Genomic DNA, 27,890 nt, shown 5'->3' with positions numbered 1-27,890 from the left:
GCTGTTGCTGTTGTTGAAATTTGAGTCTTCATCGAACCTCACAGCTGCTCAACTGTGCATCAAGAAGCTACCTGCCATTTCTGACCTCCTGATTACTGAAGCATACCTGCCTTCAGTTCGGAAATTAGACTGCCCTGCAAGCTGTGAGGGGGTTGAGAGGACAGCACAGTCAGCAAGGCTTCTTGAGAGATATCCCAGAGAATCCCCTGAGCTTTCCCGTGAGAGTAACAACAAGAAGGTCTTCCTTTGTTGCCATCTCTGTGTTGTACTGAAGTACCCATGTCCTTTGTACTGACTGCATCACATTGCCGTTACCTTAGTAAAATGCTTATCTGGCAAGAACTAATCCTTATTTTTCAACTTAAAAGGGCTAATTATAAAACTGTGGACATCTTGTGCACTAGCAGTGGTCTCAGAGGAGATACCAGTGTAAGGGGCTATTAATCAAGCCTTCACCTTGACTTTGGCACTCCAGGATGACTGGCTGTATTTTCCTTTTTACCCACTGCTCTCTCAGCTAAAGGTTCCATTGTGTCCGTCATATGTTTGTCTGTGGTAAAATCCGTACTGCTGCAATACATCCCAGTCATCAATTTGTGTAATTTAATGAGTTTATGGGCATTTCCTTATTGCTGCAGAGGCATGCTTAGGGGCTAAACAGCTGTTGATCGATTGAAAGATCCGTTTGACTGAGGGAAATTAACTGAAGAGGATGCACAGAGCAACTTATGGTAGATTAGATTACATTCTCTGTGGGCTTTTTAAATAGGCCGTGGTCAGTTCTGCTGTTGCTGTGGAGGTCATGTTTCTCAAGTTGGCTCAGCAAGGTCCCAGCCTCCCCCAACCTGCTTAATCACACTGTAAGAACTGCACCGCTTCTTTTAAAAGCACTTTGCTACAACATGCCCAGACAAACCATTTAAAATGAATCTACATAATTCTATAAATGCGAGTTCAGCCCCTCGGAGTATCTGCTGTGACTGTGTCACACTGCTTTCATCCTTTTTTCCTAACTGATTCAGTGTCTGTTCCAGCAATAGATACAAGGTTGCCGTTGCGTTATCCATGCTATGATTGTTTTCTGCCTTTGTGATAAATAAATGTGCTTTTCTTTACTGTGGTAAGGGCGATCTTATCAGGATTCCTTTTTCCACATCTCTCTGTGATTCAGCTTGTTTGCTACCTGTGCAATCAGGCAGAGGATGTGAGAGGACAGGGCAGTGGATGACTTCCAAACATTGCAGGCATCTGTCATATCAACACCTCAGCTGTAAAAATGTGACAGGTTGCCGTTAGCTGACCTTGCTGCTAATCCACGGTTGTATGCAAAGATGTAAATGCTTTCTCTTGACCCTTCCTGCATTCCAAACCACTGGTCTTGCTCATGAATACAGTTTCACTTTTTTGCATTTTATGCAGCAGTAAATATAGAACATCAGACTTATACACTTTCTCTGGGACATTTGCATGGTGTCCTTGGACTCTGTGGACTTTCCCCGGATGCTCTGGTTTCCTCCCACAGTCCAAAGGTTAATTAGTGATTCTAAATTGGCTTTAAGCGTGGATGTGGGTGGTTGTAAGTCTGTGTCAGTCTGGTGGCGGTCTGGCTCTGGTGGCGGTCTGGCTCTGCGTCAACCAAACTCTGTTTGGTTGACGCTGCCTCTCTCTCATTGTCAGCTGGGATGGGCTCCAGATCCTGTGGCTGTAGCTGGATAAGTGGTTAAGAAAGTGAATGGATGGACTTACAAGGAAGTACAACAGGGTCCAAGCACATTGATGCAATTTGATCTGGAAGCTCACAGACACAAGACAATAGACAAGCCAAGGATTATGCAGGTCCACTGGAGGTGCTTTGTAGGTTATGCTGCTCCTTTTACCCCAAATGACAGAGCAATGTGATCCAACTGATTGGCCAACATCCTGAGAGCCCTAAGCTCTAACTCATAGGGCTAAAATTTTAACATTGATTGGTTTGTTTCCAATTGGAACAATGTGGCCATAAACTGGATTTCTAACAACCACTGTGTGTAACGCATGTGCTTTCTGTTTCCAAGTGTGTTGATTTTCAGGAATATTATTGATTACTCTATTGGTGTTTGGACAGCTAGGACATGAGTTTCCTGGCATGGAGTGTGTATATGACCACTGGGTGCCCACAGCCTGGGGCGTCCAGTGATGTTCAATCAGAAAACTATGATCTACTTAGCATTTTGATTGACATCTCATGACCCCCGGTATTTATCCCAGTTCAAACTTTCATACAGCTCCACTGTTGTGCTGCAAATGACGATGAAGAGACGCTGCTCCAGTGGAACAGTCAAAATTAATCTGTGCACGTTACTGTGAGAAGCACTAAGGGCTTACTCTGATTTGCTTTGCTCACAAGTGCCTGTGATCCGAGAATGAAGTAATAGCAGGCTTGGAAGTGTTTGCTGGGACCCCTGGCTGAGTCCCATCCCCCGTCTTTTAGCACGTGAAGGGGCTCAATTATAGACAGCAAGCCCACAGATTCTTCTCTCAACCCTCCTCCTTGCATCAACACTGTTAATTATACCGCAGCTTCGCCCTCCCATCCTTCTATTTTAATCCTCAATTGATGAAACTGCTTCATCCCAGCACATATACTTGAGCACATAGAGTGGAGTGTGCCAGACCCATGCTGAGCTCGGAGTATTTGTTTGGTAACAAATAGGTTCACTGCTTTTCAGATATTAAGAGAGGGAATTTACCTTTTGTAGGGTGAATAAAGTAAACAGACTAGCCCTAGAAACACCTCCCAGTCGTCATAGCCGTGTTTAACAAGGCCCGCTGCTGGGAAATGCTCTCTTTGCATTGTTGGCCCCGTTGCTCAGGTCAGTTTCTTTTTTCAGTTCAGTGTGGAAAGTTGAGGTTTTCTTTTATAATAGAAGTAAAACTGTGGTTAAATTCAAATGCATTAGAACAACAACAGGAACTGCCTTTCATTTTCTTTTGGTCGTTGTCTGTAAAAGCAGAAGCTAAAAGATGAGTTGGTCGAGAATACTGAAGCTTTCTCTCAGGACGTTGCAGGGAAACTTTCCCATATAAATTGCAGATATTGTTCACCTGCAGGAAATGACAGAATAGTTGATGAGAGGTAGACTGTTTTAGAAATGGTTCTAAATAGATTTCCTGTGTGGTGCAGGGCAGACAAATTACATTTCTCAAGCTGTTTTTTTTCCTTCCTTTTTTAAAGGGTCTTACATTAAAGTTGGTATGACTTTCAGCAGGCTGACTTTTCTGATGTTCAGACTGTGTCCAAAGTACTCATTATGTACAGATAGATCCTAGCTCTATATAGACATCTATGTCTGCCTTATATAGATATAGCTATAAATAAAAGTTTGGGTTCAATAATATGAAAATATGTATTTATATCGTACCTCATCACAACAACAGTTGCCTCAAGGTGCTTTTTATCCTAAGGTAAAGACCCTACAGTGATATACAGTAAAGAAGACAGAGAAAAAAAACCCAACAATCATATGAGCACGCTCTTTGGAGGCAGTGGGAAGGAAAAACTCCTTTTTAACAGGAAGAAATCTCCAGCAGAACCAGGTTCAGGGATAGGTGGCCATCTGTCGCAAAAGACAAAAGACATGCTGTGGAAGAGAACCATAAATTAATAATAACAAGTAAGTAAATGCAGAGAAGTGTATAAACACATGGTGAGTGAAAACGGTGACTCAAGAAGAAGAAACACTCAATGCATCGTGGGAATCCCTCACCAGCCTGGACGTATTGCAGCAGAACTAAGGGGGGATTCAGGGTCACCTGATCCAGCCATAACTATATGCTTTATCACTAAGGGAAGTTTTAAGCCTAATCTTAAAAGTAGAGTGATTCCACAGAAGAGGGGCCTGGAAGCTGAAGGCTCTGCCTCCCATTCTACTTTTAAATATTCTGGGAACCACAAGTAAGCCTGCAGTCTGAGAGTGAAGACCTCTAATGGGGTAATAAGGTACTATAAGATAAGATGGGGCCTGATTATTCAAGACCTTGTATGTGAGGAGCAGGATTTAACATTCAATTCTGCATTTACCAGGAAGCCAATGTAGAGAAGCCAATATAGGAGAAATATGCTCTCTCTGTCTAGTCCCTGTCAGTACTCTTGCTGCAGCATGTTTTGATCAACTGAAGGCTTTACAGGGAATTTTTAGGACATCCAGATAATAATAAATTACAGTAGTCCAGCCTAGAAGTAATAAATACATGAACTAGTTTCTCAGCGTCATTCTGAGACAGCATGTTTCTAATTTTGGAGATATTGCACAAATGGAAAAAAGCAGTCCTACATATTTGTTCAAAATGCGTATTGAATGACATGGTCAAAAATGACTCCAGGATTCCTAAAAGTGTTATTCAGAGTAAGCATCTGGCTTGAAACCACATTTCTAGGATTAAGGAGAAATGTACAGTAACCTCAATTTTATCCAGGCTCTGGGGAGGCCTGTCCATGACTGAGGGTGGTCTGTTGTATGTTTTTCTTTCCAGGGATGACAGTGTGTTTGGAATCATTGTCGTACTGAAAAAAGAAGCTATTACCAATCCATCCTATTGCATGGAGGATCAACTTCTGATTATACTTTTTTGTGTTCATAACTATCAATTTTGGAAAAATCACCAACAGCACTGGTTGAAATACAGCCCCAAACCATGACAGAACCTCTGTCAAGAGAGGTTTAACCGCTCTTGATCTCTTTACTTCTTGACACCAGTTTGAACTAAACATGTGGTGGATTTATCACTTCATAAGACCTGTTATCATTGATTTTCAGTCCAGTTCTTTTGTAATTTGGTATACCTCAGTCTTTTTTTCTCCCTTTCCATTTATTAAGAATGGCCTATTGACCTGCATGGGCCAACCCTCATGGAGACTCAAAAGAGCAAAACTGCTATGGGCCCCATGTGGGCAACCCTATATGTACCTCGTATGGGTTTTCTATGGGCAAAGTCACTGTGGGATGCTCACAGATTTCCCTCTAAGGTGCCCCAAAAAGCAAAATTCCTATGGGACATGGCAACCAACCTATATGGTTATATTTCTGTGGGCTTACCCATAGAAAAGCCATATAAGGGCCCCAAAGGGCAGGACTGCTGTGGACACGCTTACTGTGGGCCAACTCGTGTTTGGTGGCTACTCAGGAAAAACAGCTCAAATGATAGTGCCAGTTTGACTGTGCTTAATGAGTACCACCAGGTGAGAGTCAGATGACAGTGCTCTTTGGTCTTTATCATCAGCTACTGGCAACATGCCACCAGTTGTACCAAGGTTTCCTGCAGTTATCTTCATGGCACTATATCAACATAGTGCCGGTGCCACACACAGAGAATCTCTGTTTTAGAGCCAAGGTTTTTCCAAAGCGTTCATGTTTCCTATGGAGAAACTGAGAAAGTGAATGCACGTAAACTGTGCCCAGAAATGGAGACTCCAAAGATGCCTCTTGGTACTGAGGTAGACAAATTGTTAACCCTTGAGGCTGTGTTGAAAAAGAAGAAGAAATTGTTCACAGAAACGGATGTACAAAGTTGTTCACTACTTTGCTGAATTAATTATTTGACCATGATTTTCGGTGCTTATCCAAGACTGCGGTGCTGGCCAGTCTTAAACGCTTGTACTTGGATAAAACAATTTTATTAATTCAGCATACACCTTCGTAAAAGTCCACAAGCAACACAGATCTGTAGTGAGAGAACAGGTTATTCACCAGGAAATGAACAGCAGGCTAGTCAGAGCATCCGTGTAAATTACATGCTCATTGCAACATCCTCACATCGCTAGGCAACAAGAATAAAATCCCTCACCAGCTTCCACCTGGGAACAGTGTCTGCAGTGTACAGTTTGAGAAGAAATGGCAATAAAGATTTCCAGTGACAACAGAAGCATTTAAAAAAGATTATATTTGGCCAGCCTCTTTATTTGCACAGACATTTTACATTTTATTGTTTATTTTTGTTAAGAGGTATCTTTGGAAAGTTGAATTGTGCATAGGGTGATCTTTTTATTCTGGGCAGTCTGAGTAGTTTCTGCACGGAGATCATAAAGAGACCATAATTTGCATGTCAAACATGAAATTTCAAAGAAAATATATTTTTGGTTTGAGACAGGTTTTCCAGAAATAACATCTCAGCGGACCGGTGGGAGACACAAAAGTGCTGTTTATGATTAAACAACAAGTGGTTTCGCTTCAGAAACTGGTATCCATCAGTCATCAGTTCCCAGGGATTGTTCTCATAAGCACAATCTCTGTTGTTGTGTAGATATTGTTTCTGTAGACTTTGCTACCTTATTCTCTGGGTTTTGCTGTGCATGAATGTGTGTGCACGTGTGTGTGTGCTCGGGTCTTTGTATCGGCATGTACCTGTCTATGTGCATCAGTAGCTCCCTGTCTCTAATGGAGTCCTAGGGTTGTAGGCAGGCAGGGAGGAAGGGCAAGGAGAGGGAAAGTACAGCCTTGAGCAGACTTCCACTTTTAAAACCCAGCTCCGAACTGCTGCAGTTCAGCAGCTAGGCGGCCACCTCATTAGAATTTTTTACATTCCTCTTCAGGCAGCAGCACACTGCTTCCTCTCCACTGCTCTTTCTAAGCCACAATCTCTAAAAGATGATGGGATTATATCTAAACTGTCTCAGTCAAATATGAGGCTCTAAACCATTGTCTTTATAAATTAAATGACTGTACATAATGTTATAGCATAGCATAATTCAAATCAACTATAAACCTATTTAAGACAATTTTCTTTGACAGATTATTATCAGGTGTTAAACAGAAGAGGTAGTAATTCTTCTTTAGTCTAGATAAGTAGACCACCTAAGCACTTAGCTGTGCAATTAGCTTTGGTCTTTTTTTGTTTTTTTAAAAAAGTGTCACTGTAGGAGTTGGACAAAGGCTTTCATTGTCAGAACTTGGGGCCCACCCAGATAATTGGATATAGGAATGGGTTTGCTGTTGCTAACTATAAACTATGTAAAGTGTTTCAAGTGTCTGTTTATTCTCCTGTGTCTCCCACGTGAAACCCTGCTGAAGTGCTTTCTGTGTAAGAGGAGAGGAAGGATCGAGGACGCCCTGCTGGAGATAATGGCAATGAATGTGTTTCTGGCTCTCCTCCAGAACTGTCGTCTCGTGTACGGCCGTGAGTGAAATTCACTTTGCCAGCGGTTAGCGCTACCCATTACTCACTGAACTGTGCTGCAGTGATAGCGAGGGGGGGCCCAGCATTAAGGCAGAGGAGCGTTAGCACAACGGCGCACTACAGGACAATGGATGTGATGAATGTCGATACACTGCCACTGGGTTTTCAAGTCCTCCAACTACACGTGGTGTTCATCGGCCCAGTTCTCAGTGTGGCACTCCACTTCACCCAGAGCGGGTACAACCTAGATCAAAGCTTTCAGTGTAAGGTAACTGCAAGAATAGAAGACAAGCTTTTTTTTTTTTTTTTTTTTAATTAAAGGTGTTTTATAACTCTTGGGCAGACAGCATTGCCTAAACATGCCCGACTTCTTCCCCTCCATGCACACAGATGTTCATCACTTCCTCCACTGAAATTGGTGGAATTCCAGGATCTTTGCTCGCAGTTGGATGATGCTAGTGTTGTTTGTCTGCCAGCATGCCTGCCTTGTTTTCCCCTGAAGGTGTCAGGTTCTCAGGTTTGCTCAATCAGATGGACGGGCAGGTTCGTGCCTGGTTCTCAGCCAGATCTGTGAACAGGAGGAGGCAGCAGGGAGAGGTGGGGAAGGGCAGAGAGAAAGACAGGGAGAGTCAAACAGAGAGAAGGAACTAGTGAAGTTGCTCTGCTACGTCCTGTGCATCTGGAAGTTCAGCGGCTACCTCAGTTCACCCCTCAGTCACTTACACGCCCTACATGAAGAGAAATGCTGTGTAGGAGTCTGGCTTGACTATTATTACATCAGTCTCTTTCTGACTGGTGCATTACATTGTGGCCAGTTGTAGATGAGTTTTCGCTTCCCTATGTATTCTCTTTTTTTTTTTTTTTGGCTCCTTTTATAGTGTATTCATCTTTCCCAGACATGATAGCTTTCCATTTTTCTCCCTAACCCTCAGTTATCTGCTAGTTAATATGTGCTGCAGCTGTGAGTGAGTGGATTACAGAACAGCTAATCAGTCCTGTTAAGAATCTCATACAGACAGTTTTTTCCCCCTTTTTTGACATTATTCTTTTGTCTTTTACGTTTTGTTTTTTTTTTTTAGAAAAATAAATCTGTTTCCCTTCTTTCCAAATTCTGGTTTGATATTTGCTCCATCTCTATCTCTCCAGTTCCGCTTTGCATTTAATTCATCTGGTTTTTCCTGGCGGCCGCATACAAACAGCTATAGTGAGGTTCCCGTGCCAGGCAATTTTCAAAGACTTCACTGTGCTGGAATGAGGCCCCAGTTTTTGACCAAGCTTGGACAGAGGGACCTTTGTGTCTGTTGCCCAACAGCCCTGTCAACCCTTAGAGCGGGGAAAGATTAGTACACAGAGAGAGCCGATGGACTAAATGGTAGGGTGCCTGTTTGAAAGCCAATGGTGTCAGGCAAACAGCCCCTTAGCCTCATTCAAGCACGCAGTAATTACAAGCTTGTAGGGCAATCCTTCGGCTCTTTTGTCTCGGCTTTGGATACACTTGCCTGTTGTACTGGGAAACTTCATTCCCTCTCTGTTGGGAGACCCGAGGGGGAAGACTCTTTCAACTGCAGCATGTTGTCCTTTCTCTCATCAACATCAGTAAGATCAGCAAATGGGACTCCCCTTCAGGAGACACAGTCTTTTTTTTTAATATAAGTCTAGTAAGCCAAGCTGTGCCTTAATGATGATGACTCAGGACATTCTCATACCCTCAGCCCATGCTTGTGATTCACTGCACGATTCACCGTTCCTGCTGACTGACTGCTGTCTGTCTTCCACCTTTGATTTCATGGGTGTCTGGAAGGCCCCACTGTATGAGCTGAATTAAACACACACTGAGGCTTCCAAGAAACTCATTACGCTGTCTCATCCCCAGAAGCACACAATCAACAAATTGTAGATCATGAGAGGTATGTCATAAAATCATCACCTCTTTATTGCTCTTTTTCTCATCTCTAGGTAGGGTCACATGGTCTACACTCAGAGGTTAGAGCCCCAATTACAGGAAGTTAACCAAATTTGGTCAGCATGCAGAAGCTGTCTAGACACGTCCCACTGAGATGTGGAAAAATCTTCTTTTTTTTTTTTTTTTAAATAGAAAAAGACTGATAGGATGGGTTAGAACAAGACGGCATTATCCTGTGAATCGTTAGGTTTTATCTTTGTTTCTTATAAAGTTTTCCCCGCTCTCAGCCAACACAAGACTCTAAGTCTCATTGCTATAGTTATTCTTTTAATCTGACAGGACCATGAAGTCAGCCGTCTGTCTGCATAACTGTCAGCGAGGAGATTAGAGGCCTGTTTTCTGGGACATGTGTGTGCGCACGTGTGTCGTGTGTTAGTTCAAATCATCTCTCTGTCCCTGTGGACGCTCGGCGGCATAAGGGAATGAGGCCCAACGCTCTGGGACTAGACGCATGGTTTAACTTGCATTCCCTGACTATTTTCACTCCTATAAACGTGAGAGAAAGAGAGATTTAGTAGGACATGAATTAGTTATTTTTAAATAAATAATGAGTGTTTATTAATTTGCTCCAGGCACGTAATCTACTGCCATGCCTCAAACAATTGATGTCCATTCAGCTAAGCAGGAAAACCTCCTTGTGTGACAGACTGAAGATCATATTGGAGATACTGCCTGTCATCCTACTTGATTATGCTCTCGCTGAAGATTTCAAAAGATACATGAAGGTCGAATGATGTGATCCGAGGCCATTTTTGCTTGTAAGCTCTACCCATTAAAATGATATACTGGGTTTGATTTGAAAGTCTTCATGTTTGTTTCAGCTCACAGTTTGTTTGTGCAAAAACAGTGCAAAAGCCTGTAAGCACATTAGCCTCCGCATGCTACATTTTGCAAGCAGGATTTATGACTTTAATTGCTACTGCATGATTTAATGCTGCATGTTTTTTGCACAATACTGGGCCTGCAGAATCCCACTCTGCTGCATAATATGCACAGGCTTAAAGATTTGTTGTCAGAAAGCACTCTTCTGTGTACTGAAGCTAGGCTGACTCTGGCTGATTTGCCTAAGGCTTTCTGAAAACTGAATCATCTGCAGAGCTTTGAGATTTTGTGCTTACACTCTTTGCATGACTTCTAAATCGATGTTGATATATCAAACATATGAGGAAAGCATCTAGGGAATATTTTGCCCGTCTCTCACTTAACTGTGCCACTGTGGCAACGTTGCCGGTCACGTGATACTGTGCACCACTTTCACATACATTGTAGTTTGTTGCCTTTGATGAAAAGCTTCCATTTCCTTAATTCTGTATGGTTTAAACAAAGGTGAGGGCCTTCTTTCTGCTAAGGACTGCATGATTTTGAGCTGCTCCTGATGTTTTGATGCAGTGTGAAGGTGGCTGTGCTATAGGACCGTCACAGTGCTCTCGTTGCTGGTGGCTAATGTGATCACAGCCACAGCCAGTCAGGGCCAAGTGAAAGTAAAGCCTTAATCTCCCTCAGTGTCTCACTGCCAAATTGGCCTGATTTGTCAGGCAGAGGATCATCACCCACTTTTCAGATGACTTTCAAAGGGCCACTTTGCTTTTTGATGTGCAGCTTGGCATATTTGATCCTGACAAGTGCGACTAAGCAATACAAATCACTAATGTTTGGCTATTTAAAGGGGCATTCGAGGAGATGTCAGAGAAGGGGTGAGCTAGAAGTCTGCCAGCTGAAGATATTTAGATTGTTCTCTCACTCCTGTTCCATCTACATAAACGATCTTATTAAGGAAATGGCTTAGACTTTCAAGGAAAAAAAACATGCACTCACTGCTAACCTCTTTTTATAATTTGGCAGACTTTCTGTGTTTCCCCACAATGGTTATGCTGAAATTGGTTTGAAAAGTAGGCTCCCTTATCTGAAATTGAACGTTTTTAAAAAGAGAAAAGAATTCACATTCTGTTCTCCAGGCAGGTCCGTGCATCCCACATATATACTGCTTTTTATAGAAAATAAGCATTTGCATATTTCTGAAGATGTCCTTGTGTGTTTTGTTTTTGGTTTTTGGGGAAAGGTTGGAAGAAAGGATGCCCTCTATTCCTGAGAGTAGATATTTTCAAAACCACACTAATATAAAATGTACTGCAGAGGTGGTGTTAATTAATAAATATAAAGAATGCTCTAAATAATATCTGCTACACTGCTTGTTTTCCTTTATTTCCAGTCTTATTTATGACAGGAAAAAGCCTTGTGACTCATCGTGCGTATTCATTTATGGTTCTTTAGAATATTACTCTATGCACTTACTGATTTTTCTTTTGTTTCCAGGAGCGGGTGTTTGGAGTGTGGAAAATGCCCTGTGGCAGTCTCGACACATGTAAGGAGGCATAAAGCCGTCTTGAGTGCTGATGAGGTGAATTTGCCTCTTAATCCAGACAATCAAATGGCTCATGAGGTCAGAGAGCAGTGTCCCATCCCAGAGGCAGCCATGCTCACCTGCTGAGTGCCTTTTGCCTTTGGCACTTATGTAATGACCAGCCTGAAGCGCCCACCCATGGAGCGTACCGTTGGGGGTTCGGTCCCCGCCAGTGATGAGTTTTACACCCGCCACCTGCGTATGGCCAATGGGGTTCCTGTTTCAAGCCGCACTGACAACATCCACGCCACTGTGAGCACAGGAGTGCCTAAAATGGGTGTACGGGCTCGTGTGGCCGATTGGCCCCCAAGGAAAGACGTTACGATGCCTCTGTGGCATTCATCTACGGAGCCTGAGAACTCTGGTGTGCCCTCAGCTGGAAAAAGTCACATAAAGTTAGGCTCTATAATGAGCCCTCAGGACTCAACAATGCTGCGTAACATCCACAACACTTTAAAGAATCGAGCCCAGTCCCAGGCTAACAATTACAGCCCTGACACCCGTTACCTCGCTCCAGGAGACTATAGAGGTCCTGCACATAGAAACCCACGGCAGAGACGCATCCGCCAGCGCAGCAATAGTGACATGACTGTCGGTGAGATGGAAGGCAGTGGAGACAGTGGTGAGGAGTGGGGTCCATCATCGGGAGCCAAATTGTCCCCTCTTCACCGTGAATATGGCAGCACCTCCTCGATAGATCAACATGGAGTAGCTGGAGACAGCTTCTTTGAAATGCTTAAGGGCTATCAAGGCGACAAAGTTGATCAACGTAGCCCTGCTCCAGAGAAACTGGAGGACATGCTAAATATTGCATCCAAGCAAGGGATTATTGATCTTCAGGAGGATGTCACAGACGGTCATCTTCCTAAGGCGAAGGACAGAGATAAGCCCCCAAAGAGACGCACAAAGTCTGAAACAGGAGGCGAGTCTATATTCCGTAAACTTAGGAACGTGCGAGGTGAGTCCGACTCCCCCAGAGCGGGGTCTGATGTGGAGGACAGCCGAACGGATGACACGGGTCCTCCTCTCAAGCCCTGGGTGTGTCAGAAAGGGTTCGCTCACTACGATGTTCAGAGCATGCTTTTTGACCTCAATGAAATTATTCAGTTGCGGCAGACTGCAGGCAAGAGGAAAAACACCACCACGGGAGCGTCTGCCGCTGCCGTGGCCTCTGCTACCTCTACTCTGTCATCCACCCACAGCCTGCCTTATAGCTCTCCTAGTGGAAGCCAGGAAGATCTCAATTCCAGGGACAGTCCTAGCCTGGATGCTGGAGATGAACAAAGCAACGAAATGTTGCTAAGCTGCCCTTGCTTCCGCAATGAGATCGGTGCCGATGGCATTGCGAGGCGCAAGCTGGGGTCTAACGGGCCAGGGTATCATGGGCTTGTGGGTGGCGGAGCTGGAAACTGTGGCTCAGGGACCCTGAGTGGGGAAAATAACTTGTACGAAACATCTGTGAGCACACACTTAACCAATGCTGGAGTAGCAGTTCTTGAGGGACCAAAGGAGGGCCCGAGCACGCTCAGCGAAAAGGGCAAACAATACATTGTGGAGCACGTGGACCTGGGAGCCTACTACTATCGGAAGTTCTTCTACCTGAGGGGTGAGATGCATTCACCTGCTTTCATTACAGCTGTCATAGCATATAGATGGATTTATTGTTTAAAGAAGTAGTGCTGTTGAATATACATGATCAGTTTTTAATTGTACTACTACTTCTACCTCAGATCATTGGAACTACTTTGGGCTAGATGAGGCATTGGGTCCAGTGGCAGTGAGCATGCGCAGAGAGAAGCTGGAGGAGGACAAGGAGCATGGCCAGCAGTATAACTATCGTGTCATCTTCAGGACCAGCGAGGTCAGATATAGTGTCCGTCCTGCATGGAACCTCAGCATAACGTCATGCTATTCCTGTCTACTGTGGAAAAATATGCCCACAGCATTTCACCAGTTTGGGAAACAAATTACTTTGCTTGTCTGTGAAGCAAGCGTCTTTGGATTTAGGGTGTTATACATGCACCACAGACCTTATATAACCATATAGAAGGTGTGTTTATTGCAACAACTCTATGCATCCCATATTAGGAAGACCAGCTCAAGGTAAAATAAGTCTCAGTCCTTGTTTGGGTTTTTTTTTTGTTTTTTTTTGGTTATGCAACCAACCCCTGGGCTATTCAGCTGTCTCACAATATCAGCAATGTGTGAAGAAACTTCAGGAAGTGCGCTCATCCTCCAGCCTCCAAGGCCTGTCAGCAACCTAAAACCGCTGTGCGGAGAACTTAACATCTTTGTTTCAGTAAAAATAGACTGTCATATTTAGTGGTTGTGTTAGCTCCCCTGTCTTCTGTGTTTGGCTTGGGATATTGGATTTTGAATTTTGCGTTATGGGATTATATGGACATGCATTCCCAGACAGTGGATAAAGGCATCTGCCTGGGGCTGTTTGTTGTGGACTGAGGCAGGACAGGTGCATGTGATTAAACCCCCACACTTTAGCCTGAATTACCTAAGCACACCCCCACCATACCTTCTAGACATGGGGAACACAGGTCTATTGTAAAAACAAGCCCAGCACAGCCTCAAGCTTGCAGGAGAGAGAAAGTCTCCATCCGTTCCAGCTGCTTATGATAGCCAAGTGATTGAGCTCAGTCCCAGAGCCCGGCACAATGCACACTTTGTGTACACAGAACGCTTAGACAAGCCCTTCCACCTCCTCTTCTTCCTCGGTTGCACTTTGTGATTGTTCTATGTATTCACATAACTTCTTAATGGTTGAATAAGAGGCAGCTATGACTTTAAGAACCACAGCAGCCTGTGTTTCCTTCCATGTGATAACAAAACATGTCAGGCATGTTTTGTTATCACTGTGTTTCATCTCCAAGAGTTCAAAGCGCATTAAAAATTCCTGAGGTGCATTCCTTTGGTTCTCGCGCTCCTCACTGTAATCTCCTCCTCTTCATCTCTGCGTTTCCAGCTGATAACTCTTCGAGGTTCTATACTAGAAGATGCAGTGCCTTCCACCTCTAAGCATGGCACCAGCCGAGGTCTGCCCATTAAAGATGTACTGGAGTATCTTCTGCCTGAGCTGGATCTCTCCTGCCTCAGACTGGCTCTCAACACACCCAAAGTCACTGAGCAGCTGATGAAACTGGATGAACAAGGGGTAGGCGGAAAATAAACAATTTTCCAAAGGATTGAAAGTTTAAAGTGCTGCAACATGTGTTTATAATAACTGAATAGGAATTCTTTTATTCAACCTGCTCACTGCTGAAGTAGATTAAAGAAATAAATTGACTGTCATGTTTGTGTCTTTGCTTGTTCCCAGCTGAGTTTTCAGGTAAAAGTGGGAGTGATGTACTGCCGAGCAGGGCAGAGCACAGAGGAGGAAATGTACAACAACGAAGTAGCCGGTCCCGCTCTGGAAGAGTTCCTCCAGCTGCTGGGGGAGAAGGTTCGCCTCAGGGGCTTCACCAAGTACAGAGCCCAGCTGGACACAAAAAGTAACAGTTTCCCCAGCATACTTATAGATGACACATACAGTAAATAGTGCTAAGTTGTGACACATCTTTAAACCCGCTGATCACTGAAACTGATTGCATATAAGAGTGTAGATATCTTTCGTTTTGGTAGTGAAAGTAAGTCATGATGTGAATGGTGACTTGGATTTCCCCTTCTTCATATTACACTTTATAGTTTTTGAACTTTGGCCCTTTATCTTGCCTTTATCTTCTCCGCTTTTATCTCACTTTCTGTTCCTTCTGACCAACATGCCCGCTACAACAGTCTATTAGTGCATGCTTGGCATGACTAAACAGATTTGTTAGGTGAATGAATGAGGCCCTAGATCATTTACCCTACATTTATTGTTGGTTTACAATAGTACAAAACTTTTGGCTTTCAAAAAAAATTGTTTTGGGATTTGCTAAAGAGGTGCCGTAAGATGTTTCTGACTGAAAGGCATGGGCAGAGTTATTTTAGCTGAGCTTATCACACACAAAATCCTCTTTCAGACCTCGTAATTTTGCGAGGAGTGTATTTAAATGAATCATACATGTGATTTCCTGCAAATTGCGCCATTATTTAATGCTGAAACAAAAGCATGTATTATTTTGTGCCCGATATGGCTGTGATAGTTGTTCCTAGGAGAGTTGATTTATTTGGAATTCCATTGGGAGATGTTATCAGAATTAACATGTAATTGCCATGGGTGGATTGCTCAAAGCTGTGGGGGTTAGCATTGCTAAAGCTTGGCCTCTGTCCTCTTCACTGAGTTCTCAGCCTAAACACATACTGCTGGTTTCCTATACTGTCATTTTAATGTAACAGAGCAGAAGTGGACTTAGAGCATATAGTAATCTTTCTATAGCTAAAGTTTTTTTTAACAGTGATCTGAGCTGTTTGTAGTATTTAGGTTTTTGGTTTTTTTTTTACATATTTGATACAGACAGCTTTGAATCCTCTGTTTCCAGGTCTTTAACCAGCAGCACGTGTACACAGAGCTGTGTTTAAACGCCACAAATCTACCTTCTCTTTATTATCAGATCAATTAAATAACATGTTATATGTCAAAATGAAACTACCATTGTGACTCAGACAGATGTGAGAAGTGTGCTGTAATAATGACGCTCAGGTTTCACTCAATATGATTTTGTATTTTGCCACAATTCAGATTTTGTCTGCTGCCCACAGGTGGCTGTGCTGTACGTGACTTTGATAAATATCTGCAGCCTCACACAGCAAATTAAAAAAAAAAAAACGAGATAGATGCGCACATTTTCAATAAATACATTAGCATTCGATTTATCAGAATGTGATAGTAAATAATTATTATTTACATTAATCTGACAGGTCAGCTGTAACACTGGAAATTAATTAAACTTCCATACATTTGCACATTGAACTCTCTGCTCCTATATTAGGTCTCGGCCTATTTTTCCCTGCTTAGTAATTCTAGCCCTTTGTTGTGCAATGGCAGGGAAAAATGTAACGAGCTTCCCTTACAGGATGCATGAGTAAAACAATTAATTGTTCTCTTTATTAACATTAGCTGTGACAGGCTGACATTGATCCACAGCTGACTATTGTGTAGCTGTTTGTGCTACAGTGAAATTGCATCCTGTCTTGCACAAAAAAACACTGAAAAGAAAAATGAATGGCAGTAGCAATACAATGAGTCTGAACACTGTATTCCTATTTTTCCTGCAGCGGATTCCACGGGCACTCACTCCCTGTACACTTCATACAAGGATTATGAGATCATGTTCCATGTGTCTACTCTGCTGCCTTACACGCCCAACAACAAACAGCAGGTAAAGATGGGGAGTACATATTTCGTGGTATGTCCTGAGTTGTGTTTTCGGAAATGAAAAACTTCTTTTTATTTGCGCCACAAAGACATCAGAGAGGAATGTTATGACTTATCATTCAAGAATCAGGTTTCATTTTAAAGAATGTGGTTTTTTTTGAATGCCAGTAAATGGAACGTACCAAATCCTTTGTATGACTTTTACATTCAGTTGTCACGCCTCTCTAAAAATTCCTTGTTTTTCAATGACTAGTTGCTGAGAAAGCGGCACATTGGGAACGACATAGTGACCATAGTGTTCCAGGAGCCCGGAGCTCACCCTTTCACTCCCAAGACTATTCGCTCCCACTTTCAACATGTCTTCATCATCGTACGAGTACACAACCCCTGCTCCGACAGCACATGCTACAGGTGGGTCTTTAAGCGACCAGCAGAGATGAAACATGAGCAGCCTGTTTTGAATCTGTAAACTAACCAAGTACTTTTTAGTGCCTAAACTTGACCCAAAATTGAAAATGAAAAGAATTCACAAAAAACAATAGAGGGAAAACAAGTTTTAAAACAACTGTGGTCTCTTGGCTGACAAGCTTGTGACTCTGCTTTTAATTGTACCCTTTCTGGCTCTTTAAAAGAGGCCTATTATACCTCAGCAAGGCTTTATGTATTATATCTCAAACTTTCTTGTTGTGAGGGAGAAGATCATCAAAAGAGGAATAAAGCTAGCTGAACAAAGGACTGACTTTAGACTTTAGTTTCCTTAACTGAATTAAGGAAACTAAAGTCTAGCTTGGAACAAAATTAAGTGTTTATACAGATCAAGGACAAAGGGTTGTTCTTCCCTGATAAATCTGATACTGAATCAGAGCACATGCTCATATTTAGTTTTAATATGTATTTCAGCACAGTGTGTTGGTTCACATACTTTCTAACAAACAGATCCCAGGGAGCCCCGTCCAGTACGACCTCATCTTCTACTTAAGCTTGTGTACTTTAACCATTTTTTGTATACTCAGAGTATATATAGAGTCCCTAAAGAGTCAGAGTAATCATAGCTTATGGTATTTCTGGGGACTGGGCCAAGATAAATTTGTTAACTGGTGTGACCAGTTTTACTGCAGATTAACATGGCTTAGGCTAAAGAAATGGGCCCGTTTTCCTTATCACTCCTCTGTCTAGTGGCAGCTGTGCTGCAATATAAATACATGAGCAATGACATAGATGAGGAGCTATATTTTCTGTTAATTATCAAAAGTCACTGGATGTTATTTTTAAGCAAATTATGAAATGTTAATGTAGACGGGACACTGGTGAAAATATTTTATTCTTCCTTTTCTCAGTCAGTGCTTTCCTGTTCTGTGATTTGCTGTTTCTTAAAAAGAGGAAGTAGCTTTGCTGCAGGATTATTGGTGTGATCCTTCATGATCTTTAGGCTCAAAGGCTTTGGTCCTGCAGAGTCCTTAACAAGGTTTAGCCTCCTCAAAGGTAGTGGTTATACATTGACATAAATTAATGTACATAAATTACATAAAGTAAACCTTGTGCATATCTTTGCAAAGCAGGTGGTGTCTGAGACCAGACAGCAGAATTTTATGCTGAATGACGATGCTTTGGCAGTGTATGAGCATATGAAGTGAAAATGAGATGCACTGCAATTTTAAGTGGGTCAAACTGACAAACCTCAGCAGTGACGTTGAATGAAAATCTGATTTTGGCTTCGCATCTCTGTCTGGGACCGGATCCTTTTATGGGACTCTTAAAAGCTCCACGCCACTTTTCAGAGCTTGTAGATGTGTTTTCATGCAGGTAGCTACAGTAGCATTAAGACAAAAGCACTGACTGGAAGGCAAAAGCTAGCATAAAAGCCTGTTGCCTGGCTGCTGTCCCGTCTTCGTGAGCTGCGTTTCCACTGCATATCTGTATGCGTGTGAATTAGTTTGATTATTGTCAGATAGAAGAAATTACTTGTGCAGTAGCTGTCACATTGATGGGGGTTCTCCCGTGGAGTTGTGTGGTGTTGACACTTATGCGTTTCTACCCCACTGCACATGCTCTTTCTGTGCTTTGAACATACAGATATTATACACATATAGTTGCTCCCACTCACTCCCCTACTCCCATTTCTCCTTTTACCTCTTTCTCATGCTCACTTGCACACACTGCCCCCCACCCGCCGTACACTAATTCACTCGAAGACTCACTCTTCACACACTCATATAAATACAAGTCTCAACCCTCCCTCCCCCTCCTTTCCTTGCTTGCCACTTTGCCTTTGGGCAGCATGAGTTGGAGTGGTCTGAAGGAGTTAGCGCCATGCACATGAAGTGCTCTCTTCACTGGACATGCATGTGAGTGGGGAGGACTGTTAAGAGCAGTGTTTCTCAGAGCTCACAGAGCCAACCTGAGGAGCAGACAGGTCGAGCCAACCTTCTGTGTGTTCAGCCACGGCGGCGTCATATTTGGACTAATTTATTTCGAGCCCTTTTATTTTTCGTCTCCGTGCCGACTTTTCTTTTTTTCTGATGAGCTACTCCATCTCATTGACTCGTGGCTGCTTTCGTTTGTTTTTCTTTTTGCATAAAGGGTTCATCTTTTAGCTTATACTCTGAGAGAAAGGGAGAAATCTTTGTTGTTTACCTTATGGAAGAAATGGAGAGGCCCAAGACACTGAATCCTTGAAGACAATCCTGCTACCCTACGCAAGAATCATCCGCACAATCTCAGTCTTCAAATTCAACTCATATTCTGTGTGAACTGAGGCACCATGTGTTAAGACTTCACTCCTGACTGTTTGTCACAAGTCTTTCCCTGGATGCCTTCCCCTGATGGTTTAAGGGGGGAGAAAAAAGAGTCTGGACACGAGAACTCAGTTACAAGGATTTGCTACACAGTATTGAGTGGTTTATGTTGGGTGTTGTATTATAGGAACAAGGGAGAATTAAGTTAGCATCGGGACAGTTTGTTTACCGCCTTGATTGAATATAAGTGTTTAGATGCAGTAATCTGAAGAGCTTGGTTACTTTTTGATGAAGACAGGAGGTAAGTTACACATGTTTGTGTTGAGTTCAGCATGCTATGGTGTGGTGGTCAAAACCGTACAAGAGTACCTGATGCAGGGATTTACAGTTCAGCTGCTCAGTAGCCCTCCCTTTCACACTCCTTCCTTAAACTGTTGCACATCATATATGCTAGCTTGAAACTTTGTTTTACATGAAGAGATTTTTTCCTCCCCTGTTTCCCTTTACTATAATACAATGCATTTGCCTCTTTAATCTCTATTAATAAAGGGCATGTTTTTATTTGTTGAGTCATCTAGTTATTAATAGCCTGTCATTGCCTGCTGCTGAGATCTGGATAATTCTCAGGTCATATTGAGCCAAACCGGAGCATTAAAGGAGTAAGTGGCCTGGGGCCAGCGGGGTGCTAATCTGCTGCTTTCAACCGCTGCCTCAAAGTCACACGGGGCCAGCGAGGCAGGATTGCGTAACCAGATCTTTGTTTAGGAAATGATCTTTGTTTGTGCTTGCGAGCCAGAGCCACAGTGCTGCTCCTCCATATACCATGATGTAGCAGAGAGTGGCAGGGTGTCATCACTGAGAGCTGGCTTGTCATCTAGGATTGGATGTATAGCATTTATATGCTGAGTGCAGTCGGCCATGGTTTGCAGCATTTCTGCTACAGGCAGAGGCTGTGTTATCTGTTTAATGGGCTGGATGGAGTTTTGTCAGGACTGTCAAAGTAGCTTATCCGAGACCACGTCTTGGTTTTTTCGGTTTTTAGTGTACATGCACGTATGCACTTATAGCTATATATAGCCCCTATACTTATATAAAGGAAGAAGGCAGACAAGTTTTTTCCTCATTGGTAGTTTAAAGTCTTTTGAAAGGTTTTTCTTGTAAAGTTTCCCAGATTTCTAATGAAGAACATGTAGAAGGCAGCATCGCCACACAGTTACTAATTTATAGTAATTTAACTCAAACGGCCATTGTGTAGAAGTGTAATATGAGCAGTGGACAAGACGCGAGCTTTGCCTGTAGGAATTAGAACACCCTCCTTTTTAGAGCAAAGGTCAGAGGTGAGGTAACCATACAGTAAACTGTATGTTGTGTTGTGTTTTCAATCTATTTATCTTTGCATATGCATATTCTATACTCCACTTTTTATGAATGTGTTTAATAAAAAAAGTTATATGCAATTTTAAAATGCATTTTAAAATAATTTAATATACATGCTTATGCAGTAAACACATCCTTACCAGAGCCAATCCTGGGGTACCATTCTACTTTCTGTTAATCTGGCTACAAAGAAATTCAGCCTGGCCGCTTGGGAGATAGTCCACAATGAATAGGAGTCAATTAAGCTAAAAGGCTAAAATAATTATTTATACCTGCTTCTGGACCTTAACCCCAACTCAAAGAAACAAAAACTAATTATCAATGCATAATAACACTTCCTTCCTCTGTGTCCTTTGGTTTTCTTTTGGGATTTTTTCTTACAGGAAGAAAATTTTGCCATCAAAACACTTGCATTCTTGTAATGCAATCTGATTGGTCAGTTCAGGATTCATGACTAATCCCCTTCCTTTAAAGTAGGGGTGGGGGAAATCCAGGCCTTAAGGCCTGCAGGTTTTAGATGTGTCCTTGATCCAATGGAGCTGATTTAAATGGCTAAATTAGCTCCTCAACATGTTTTGAAGTTCTCCAGAGGCCTGGTAATGAACTAATCATTTGATTCAGGTATGTTGACCAGGGTGATATCTGAAACCTGCAGGACACCGGCCCTAGAGGCCTGGAGTTTCCCACCCTTGCTTTAAAGCCATAACGTTGCTCATGGTGTCCCAGTGTTTACAGAAAAGTATTTCGCTGTCATGGCAACCTTTAAAAATGAATGCATAATGAATCTATAACTGGAACAGAACATACAGCTGTCTTTCTTGACAATTTTGCTAATGGAAAGTCCAGAGAATATGAATTCTTGAGTATTTAAAACTTCTTTTTCTCTTTTTCTTCTGCAGTGTGGCTGTCACCCGTTCCCAGGACGTTCCCTCCTTTGGCCCACCAATCCCAAAAGGCGTGACCTTTCCCAAGTCCACTGTGTTCAGGGACTTCCTTTTGGCCAAAGTCATCAACGCTGAGAACGCAGCTCATAAGTCAAATAAATTTGGCGCCATGGCAACACGGACACGGCAGGAGTATCTGCGGGATTTGGCAGAGCGACACGTGACCAGTACATCAGTGGAACCCTCTGGGAAGTTCCCCTTCATCTCTCTGGCACACAAACGGCGGGAGAAGGTGCGTCCGTACAGCGGGGCGGAGCTACGGAGCCTCGGGGCTATAACCTGGCAGGTTCATGCCGAAGATCAAGTAGCCGGGGCTGAACGCGAGTGCCTGTTGGCCATTTCAAACGACTTCATCATCCTGCTGGATCAAGAGGCCAAAGCGGTCGTGTTTAACTGTGCCACACGCGATGTGATTGGCTGGTCAACCGGGAGCCCCGCCTCTATGAAGATCTACTATGAGCGCGGTGAGAGCGTATCGCTGCGCTCCATTAATAACAACACGGAGGACTTTGGAGAGGTTGTCAAAAGACTGGAGGTCAGTGGGGCACCGTTACCTTCTGTAGCCACACATGTCTATAGCATACACCATCTGCTGCAGATATCCAAGGCTGCAGACCTTAAAAAGTGCACCTCTGCAAGCATCTTGTAATAAACACACACAGAGATGCTTTGAGCTGTGACTGTCGTGAAAGCATTCTTACTTTTATATCAGCATATTTACTCTTTAGCTGGTTATCTTCAAGTATCATCTAGTAAAAATCCAAATCGCCCATCTAACCAGTCCCAGTCTATGAGTCACTGTGTATGTGAACAATAATGCAGCCAAAAAGTGCTTGAAGTCTTTAAGTGTTAGGACACACTCTCCCTTTGTCCACTTCCCTGACAACAGTAGCTTGAAAAAAAATAACTATTGTTGATGATTACAGCAACATAAGGGCGTAGCCTGAAATTATGGACTCACCAGAAAGCCACAGATGCTGCACTGACCCTGTGATTAAAAGTCATGCCAAGCATAATGCATAGTAGTTTAATTCATATCATTACTGAGGGTTTCCTTGTGGTCTAGATAAAGCGGCACTTTTGATGGGATGTTTCAATCATTCATCAGACACTGCAGTTCTGCTTAATGATAAAGTAAAAAAGGATTTCCTGCTGACAGTACAGGAAAGAGCTCTTTCTTCTTCATCTTCTATTTAACATCCAACACTTAGACCACTGTTTTCTACTTGGTGAACTCAATAAAGAAAGACATATACAGGATCTGTAAAAGTCGATTTCCTCTGGCCTATGGTGCTTTTTATCCAGATTCATCTGGATTGTTTTGATATTGCTTGTCCAGTTTTATAGAGATCGCCTGCAGAATTTGCTCTCTTCTTTTGGAAATACTGAACATATTAGCATTTTCCTTGTGGTGCTCAAAGGGCCAAAAAATTGAAAAATTTGACAGACACCAATTTTAAGAAATTATAACTGGATTGCTCAAAAAATTATCTTCAACCCTTGGAGCCGTGGATCAGGCTAACTGTGCAGAAAAATGCATTATGATATGCGTGTTATGTTATTGACATATGTGCGTCAGCTTGTGACTAACAATACGTTTCATCCACCCTTTTTTTTTCACCACCTTTCTGACTCAACCTTGATCTTTCACACTGTCTTTTCTCTAGTTGTTGACCAAGGGAAGCCAAACCACAGAGATGACCTTACGTCGTAACGCCCTGGGCCAGCTGGGCTTTCATGTCAACTTTGAGGGGATCGTAGCAGAGGTGGAGCCCTACGGCTATGCCTGGCAGGCTGGGCTCAGGCAGGGCAGCCGCTTAGTGGAGATTTGCAAGGTGTCCGTGGCCTCGCTGTCCCACGAGCAGATGATTGATCTTCTTAGAACCTCTGTCACTGTAAAGGTGGTCATCATTCCTCCACATGAAGACTCAACGCCACGCAGGTACTGTGGATATAAGTCACAAATGGATACAAGAGAGACTGTAGTTGATGTGTTGGTTTGTGGCTTTTGAAGCTATCCTTAAAGTATTCTGACTGCGATTGCTTCATGTGCCAACAGAGGCTGCTCAGAAATCTACCACATGCCACTTGTGGACTACAAGAACCACAAAGAGGGCATGCCCTATGAGTTAAAGTTTCCCTTTCGCTCCACAAACAACAACACCAAGTGGCCACGCACCTCATCCAGCCCTCAAACGCGTGCTGCTGGCATGGGAGGAACCCTCATCAAGGCCCCGCCCACAGACTTAAGTAACCCTGCTGCCATTCCCCGCAGTGTGTCTAGCGATGGTCGACCGCTCAACCCCAAAAGGTCACATAATAACGATAATTCTGTTATGAAACTTGCAGACATGCAGAGATAACTTCTGTCTGGTTGTAACATATGTCTTTAATAGCATCCATATGTGTCCACAGATATTCCCCAGGGAATGACAACTATGCCCTTGCCTGCTCCATTGTGATGGGACGCACACTGCACAACACAAACTCCCCTTCCAGTCTCTCCTACACAGACACCATGGCCTCCACCCACTGGAGGCAAAAGTCTATGCCTGACGGGTGAGTTCATCGCTACAAATTATGCAGACTAAATTTCATAAATATATATTTTCTTAAAACTTGATGTGTGCTACACAGCAACATAGATAACATTCTTTATGTCTCTTCAGGTTTAATAACAACTGCCAGTCCCCCGTTTCATCTGTGCGCCATGTGGCAGGTGAGGGCGTCAATGGGATCAAAGTATCGTCGAGCTCAGGTGTTGGATGGTCACGACCTGGGGAGGGTGATCCCGCTAGCAGATCAGGGGACAAACCCAGCTCAGGTAGGCAGAACTCCTACCTCAGTGTTGGTAAATCAAAAAACATGTTTTGCATTATGGGCTCTAAATTTTCCGTACGTCTTAGACACCGTGGTTTCCAAGGTGGTGATTCCTCGACTTCAGCCGTCAGAGCAGAGCAGCCACGTTTCTCCTAACAAGAGCACCAAGGTGAGTGATAGCCAACAACCACCAGATGCAATTTCCTTCCTGAATTGATAAAGGAGGCCCTGTGCTAACAAAAGGTCTGCTGTTTAATCACAGTTAGCATCATATGACTGTGAGCTAAAGTTTGTGTGCCATGAACCAATCTACGCTAAGCACACTAATTAAAATGTTTCCAACATTGGGTAAATATGATCGCAGCATGAGGAGTTATGGGAGGTGATAAAAAACAAACAGTCTTTGGGGGAACGCTGCAGCAAAATGTCCTGTTTTTCTATCTAGAAACTGATCACAGATTTCTCATCTGGTAACAGGCAGATGCTCCCTATTCATCCAGCCAGTCAAGCAGCAACACACTGTCAAGCAACGCCTCCAGCTCCACCCACAGCGACGAGAAGTGGTACGAAGTTGGCTCCCGTTCCGGAGTGCGGAGTGAACTGGATCTCAGTGGCTATCTTCAGGGTACCTCCAGCGACAGCGGCATTGACGCAACCTCCTTCACTGCCACGCAGAGCAGCACGGCTTCCTCCACTGGTGCCTTCATGGCAAAAGACAAAATCCCTTGGCAGGATGAGCCACCAGACGGCCAGATGGCCGCTGACACTTCACCTCCAACTCCAGACTCTCTTGTCATCTCTGGAGGCACCGAGATCCCAGGGAAGAGCCCCTTATCCTTGCGACTTGGTCCCGATAGCGGCTCCTACAGCCCAAGTGATGGCGCCGCCCACTCCAGGTGTGCTGCTGTTCTGTTAGAATTTAGCTACATAGGCAGTCTAGGAATCTGATTCTTTGCATCAGTGTTTCATTAAACAGACAGTGATTCATTGTAGTCCAGATATATCCTGCACTGTCCCAACTGAAAAAAAGTCCAAAGCTCTGCGGTTTGGCACTAACAAAGGGAGAGCGGAAGAATAAAATATCTGTGTCTGTGGTTTTGCATTTGTATGTATCTCCGTCTCTGGGTATCCATGATAGAAAGGAAGTGCTTGAAGTTGCTAGAAATGCAGACTGTGAGCTCAGCACTGTTCCCCCCTCCTCTAAATCCCACTTCCTTTGAATCAACTAAAGCTTTCCTGCCTCTCTTCTTCACTCAGCCAGAAATAACTCGGCTCCACCAGACCTGTACATTGGCAGCTTTGTTTTATAGTTTGTGCACAGACACAAAACTCGATGTTGGAAAATTCAAGCATTAATGTCAAACTCTGTAGAAATGCTATTTTAAAGAGCTGAAAATGAAGTGCAAGGACACGGTGTTCTTATTTAATATTTATGAATTCATCGCTTTATCCAGTCTGCAGAGATATCTGGATATATATATTGAAGGAACACCTTTACTAATGGGTTTTAAGGATGCCTGGCTCTTTGTTATTTGTTCAGCTTTGTTAAAGGTAACTAAGGTAATTTGATAGTTAAACATTAAGAAAAATCAAATATATCAGTGCAATGAAAATGCATCACTAATGCATTTTCTTTTCAATCAGTCTGGTCTCTGTGTTTGATACTGATGAAATTATAAGGCTGTGTCACACTTTTCTGCCCTTGCTTTTTGTTTTGTCCCCAGCTCAGCCTCTTCTGGTCCATCAGGCTGCGGGCCCATGTCCCCCCAGGATGAGGCTGCTCCTGTGCCCACATCACCCACATCCTCAAATTCCCAGTCCCCAGGTACCAAGAGCTTCTACCCTCGTCAAGGAGCCACCTCAAAGTATCTCATTGGCTGGAGGAAGCCTGGGGGAACTGTTAACTCGGTGGATTTTGGCAGCACTCGCAAGTAAGATGGAAATAATTATTTTACTAAACATCTGTTCAAAATTGTTTCTAAAGCACCATTGCATGCAGATAAAATATTATAACTTAGTGCAGAGTGGATCATGCTGTCAGTCATGTCGCCATGGGGAATATTTTATGTTTGTCTCACTGAGTGGTCAGCTAATTTTAAAGGTGTTGTTTAAAAAGTTGGTCAGCAGCGCCACCGTGTGGTGAGTCTTTATTTTTCCCACATCAATTCAATTCTATTCAGTTTTATTTATAGTTTTCTGAAGTTGCTTTGTATTGTACCCTGTAATATTGTAGATCAATATTCTTTGGTTTGTAGGAAGACAAAAAATTTTCCACTCTTATTCTCACATATTGAATTTGGTCAGAAAGCCGATTCCTATCTTTTGTGTTGGTGGTAAATGTTTTCACACAAACCGTTTTTTCCTGGCACAATAAATCAGTAATTTATTCGACTACAGATCACTAACACCTTGGTTTGGGAACAGTTACAGCTGCCATTGCCATTCTGAGCATTTGAACTGGTCGCTGCTAATCACAGACATGCTTTGTTGTTTCTAGAGAGTTCTGCCTGAATTCGTTTTTTTTTTTTTTTTATGTTAATCTTCAGACGGCACCAGAGTGATGGTTTGCTGGGTGGTCAACCCCAGCTCAGGGCCAATCTCCGGGGCTCCCAGTCTCCCCAGCGGCACACTGCGAAGTCCAGCCTGGAGGAAGACTTAAAGAAGCTCATCACACTTGACAGCCCTCCACCCACTACAAATGAAGAGAAGGTACAGGGAGATGTTTTCAATAAGCTATTGTATTACTTTGCCCACTCATGACTACATCTTCACTCTTTGAAAAAAGACTCTTTGAGGGGAAAACAAAAATAACATAGACACCCAGGTTTGCTTCCTGACTGAGCCTTATTGGTCACAAAAAAATAGGCTAATGTATTTTAACGAATCTTTTACTTTAACTAGAGCCAGATCGATTTATCAGCCGACCGATAACAGCAATTTGACGATCTGTCAGTATTAGTATTTATAGTGGTCAATACTGAAGAAACACCCTTTAACTGTGCTATCATACTTTGTCCACCAGATGGCACTCCGCAACTGTTAGGAACACCACAAACAAAACAACATGCCTATCCAAGCAAAGTCGGGCAGCTCTTAAACGAGTAAATAAATAACTACACATAAGAAATGTTAAAGAAATATGTTTACATTTCCTGTGTTAAAGAAAAAAACTCAGGTGATATAAGAGAAT

The 27,890-nt window shown here is 43.0% G+C and overlaps 1 protein-coding gene across 3 annotated transcripts in view; it reads left to right on the top strand.

Moving 5' to 3' along the window:
• LOC146496538 (signal-induced proliferation-associated 1-like protein 1) overlaps window positions 1–27,890 on the top strand; it is a 37,646-nt gene that overhangs the window by 5,241 nt on the left and 4,515 nt on the right. The window contains exons 1-16 of one of the 3 annotated variants that reach the window (XM_085143668.1): window positions 1,643–9,873; window positions 11,429–13,122; window positions 13,247–13,377; window positions 14,494–14,682; window positions 14,845–15,019; window positions 16,725–16,828; window positions 17,078–17,235; window positions 21,836–22,415; window positions 23,548–23,822; window positions 23,940–24,191; window positions 24,296–24,439; window positions 24,550–24,704; window positions 24,787–24,869; window positions 25,178–25,596; window positions 26,425–26,631; window positions 27,247–27,409. In XM_085143668.1, coding sequence (XP_084999794.1) covers window positions 11,631–13,122; window positions 13,247–13,377; window positions 14,494–14,682; window positions 14,845–15,019; window positions 16,725–16,828; window positions 17,078–17,235; window positions 21,836–22,415; window positions 23,548–23,822; window positions 23,940–24,191; window positions 24,296–24,439; window positions 24,550–24,704; window positions 24,787–24,869; window positions 25,178–25,596; window positions 26,425–26,631; window positions 27,247–27,409 — 4,527 coding nt within the window. In that variant the 5' untranslated portion in view covers window positions 1,643–9,873; window positions 11,429–11,630. Of the gene's footprint in view, window positions 1–1,642; window positions 9,874–11,428; window positions 13,123–13,246; window positions 13,378–14,493; window positions 14,683–14,844; window positions 15,020–16,724; window positions 16,829–17,077; window positions 17,236–21,835; window positions 22,416–23,547; window positions 23,823–23,939; window positions 24,192–24,295; window positions 24,440–24,549; window positions 24,705–24,786; window positions 24,870–25,177; window positions 25,597–26,424; window positions 26,632–27,246; window positions 27,410–27,890 lie in introns of those variants that run through there. The other 2 variants (XM_085143667.1, XM_085143665.1) reach the window with 2 other exon arrangements.

This window comes from Neolamprologus multifasciatus, chromosome 19 (genome assembly GCF_963576455.1).
Source record: "Neolamprologus multifasciatus chromosome 19, fNeoMul1.2, whole genome shotgun sequence".
Taxonomy (NCBI): Eukaryota; Metazoa; Chordata; class Actinopteri; order Cichliformes; family Cichlidae; genus Neolamprologus; species Neolamprologus multifasciatus.
Note: the sequence above shows the minus strand (reverse complement) of the source record. Positions and strands in the feature narration are given on the sequence as shown.